The 3,035-nt window shown below is 38.1% G+C and overlaps 1 protein-coding gene across 1 annotated transcript in view; it reads left to right on the top strand.

Annotated features, from left to right (window-relative positions):
• The window catches only part of IDI1 (isopentenyl-diphosphate delta isomerase 1), a 10,909-nt gene extending 8,505 nt beyond the window's left edge, over positions 1–2,404 (top strand). The window contains 2 exon segments of the mRNA XM_011991558.1: positions 1,541–1,703; positions 1,706–2,404. Coding sequence (XP_011846948.1) covers positions 1,541–1,703; positions 1,706–1,743 — 201 coding nt within the window. The 3' untranslated portion in view covers positions 1,744–2,404.
• The last annotated feature ends 631 nt before the right edge of the window (positions 2,405–3,035 follow it).

Genomic DNA, 3,035 nt, shown 5'->3' with positions numbered 1-3,035 from the left:
CGAGGTGGCGGGCGCCTGTAGTCCCAGCTACTCGGGAGGCTGAGCCAGGAGAATGGCGTAAACCCGGGAGGCGGAGCTTGCAGTGAGCCGAGATCGCGCCACTGCACTCCAGCCTGGGCGACAGAGCGAGACTACGTCTCAAAAAAAAAAAAAAAAGGTTTTTAATAAAAGTTTTGAATTCAAACATAGTTCTCTGCTTGGTAACCTCCTGAGTTATGAGTTAGCCCCACAAACCATCTTGAATAAAGATTATTTAAATTTTAATTTCTTAGTATCACTCGTCAAAACTTAGCTCGATACTGGGATGGACTGATCAGTTAAGCACTATATAAGGTTGAATATTTCTATAATTGATCAAATCTAAGATGAATATTTTCAAGTGTTACAGCTCTTGTAGAATTTAACTAGCAGGTTTTCCAGTTTTCACCTGAAACTCCCCCCCCTACAAAAAAAGGTGAAGGTTTTCTTACGGAAATTCTTAGGAATATAAACCATAAATCTAGTTCGTTTAATTGAAATAATTTTTTTTCTTAGAATTGTCCCCCTTAAATAAGACCTGGATAGATAAAGTTTTTCTTATCTATATTTTCCAAAAAGCAATCTTAAAATATGAGAAAGAAGAATGTCGGGCCAGGCATGGTGGCTTACGCCTGTAATCCCAGCACTTTGGGAGGCTGAGGCGGGTGGATCACGAGGTCAGGAGTTCCAGACCAGCCTGACCAACATGGTGAAACCCTGTCTCTACTAAAAATACAAAAATTAGCCGGGCATGGTGGGACGTGCCTGTAATCCCAGCTACTCAGGAGGCTGAAGCAGGAGAATCGCTTGAACCTGAGAGGCGGAGGTTGCAGTGAGCTGATGCATGCCGCTATAATTCCAGGTTGGGCGACAGCAAGACTCCGTCTCAAGAAAAAAAAAGAAAGAAAGAAGACGAATGTCACATTTCTAGTTTGAGTGACTGCCCCTTTTTTTTAACATTTAAAAAAAAAAACATCTTTTTGGTCCTACAGGAAAAAACGCAAGCACTTGAAACTAATAATATAATCATTTTTCCGTATGTAATATTAAGATTTCCATATATTGTTGATAGGAGATTAATGCTTTAAAAGTTCTAATCCTAAAACTATACTCCTGTTCAAGATATTGCTGTAATATAGTGAGCTAATTTTAGATTTTTTTTGTTACTGTGGCCAATGGTTTTTTTGTTTGTTTGTTTTTGAGATGGAGTCTGGCTCTGTCACCAGGCTGGAGTACAATGGCAGAATCTCGGCTCACTGCAAGCTCCACCTCCCGGGTTCACACCATTCTTCTGCCTCAGCCTCCCGAGTAGCTGGGACTACAGGCGCCCGCCACCACACCCAGCTAATTTTTGTATGTTTAGTAGAAATGGGGTTCACCTTGTTAGCCAGTATAGTCTCGATCTCCTGACCTCGTGATCCACCTGCCTCGGCCTCCTGAAGTGCTGGGATTACAGGTGTGAGGCACCGCGCCCGGCCGTGGCCAATGTTTTAATTACTTTTTTTTTTTTTTAATGTCTTAGGTTCCTCCAGAAGAAATTAATTATTTGACACGAATTCACTACAAAGCTCAGTCGGACGGTATCTGGGGTGAACATGAAATTGATTACATTTTGTTTGTGAGGAAGAATGTCACTCTGAATCCAGATCCCAATGAGATTAAAAGCTTTTGTTATGTGTCCAAGGAAGAACTAAAAGAACTTCTGAAAAAAGCAGCCAGTGGTGAAATTAAGATAACGCCATGGTTTCAAATTATTGCAGAGACTTTTCTCTTTAAATGGTGGGATAACTTAAATCATTTGAATCAGTTTGTTGACCATGAGAAAATACACAGAATGTGAATATGCCGGTAAGTGATTACTGAAAAATGTCTCTACTTAACAAACTTAGAATGACTTTTTCAGTTTAAATTTAGTTCTATCATTAATTGATCATTAAATTTAGTTCTATCATTTAATACTATCATGAATGTGTTATATACACTGATACTTTAAAACTTGTGTGGAAAAAACTAACTTGTATTTTTGTATCACATGCCCTGGATATGTGTTCTGTTTCTAAGCAACATTTGTAAGAGATTATTGTAAAATGAGAGAGAGCAACTAAAACTTAATTTAACCTTTGCAGATAACATACTTACGGGAAATTTGAACAAATAAGTGAAACCCTGTGTGTTTAGTAAGCTGTGATAAACATTTCCGGAGCACTCGCAGAGCACTTGCTATTTGCCAGGTGCTTTATATATCATTAAATTTTTATCATAGTTCAGAAAAATGTGCAAAGGAAACTCTTGTCTCACTCCTTCAAAACAGTCCTAATTAACTTTCATATTAGCAGATTAAACTAGCAGAGCAGGTTCAAGGGAAATTAAATGATATGGACCCTAATTTGTATCATTCTGAGTTGATTGTGTGGTTTATTCATTCTGGAAACATGTTGATACTTAAAGTCAACCATTGCTTTTGATAAGTGATATTGATTAGGTTAAATCTTCTTTTAAATAGTATTTACCAGTTAGCAAAGTCTGTGTTTTCAGAATTACAGTGGGCACAGAGGTGTTCATAAAATAGGAATTGTGTCCCACTTGATAAGAGTTGCTTAAATTTGATACTGTTGACATTTGGGCTGGATGAAATCCTTGTGGTAGGGAGGGTTCCATGCTGTGAATTATAGGGTGATGAGCAGCATCCCTGGACTACACACTGGATGCTGTTTGCATCCCTCTCCCGTGACACCCACAGTTATACCAGATGTTGCCAGATGCCCCTGGGGGACAGCGTCAACCGCTGTCCTATAGAGTCAGGAAATATTGTAGGGAGAAAAAAATAACGACAAAGGCCAGTGTTCATGTTAAATAGATTGAGATTATGGAATGTGTATATTAATGTTAAAAATTGTACCTTGATCAATGTACTTTTATAAACTTGCCATAGATATCTCAAATTTGAAATCTCAAGACAGCTTTATTATTCTTAAATGCTGTATGATAATGAAGAAAAATAAAAATTTATTTCTTAC

The sequence above is a fragment of the Mandrillus leucophaeus genome, unplaced genomic scaffold, assembly GCF_000951045.1.
Source record: "Mandrillus leucophaeus isolate KB7577 unplaced genomic scaffold, Mleu.le_1.0 Scaffold399, whole genome shotgun sequence".
NCBI lineage: Eukaryota > Metazoa > Chordata > Mammalia > Primates > Cercopithecidae > Mandrillus > Mandrillus leucophaeus.
This window is presented reverse-complemented; position numbering and strand designations above follow the sequence as displayed.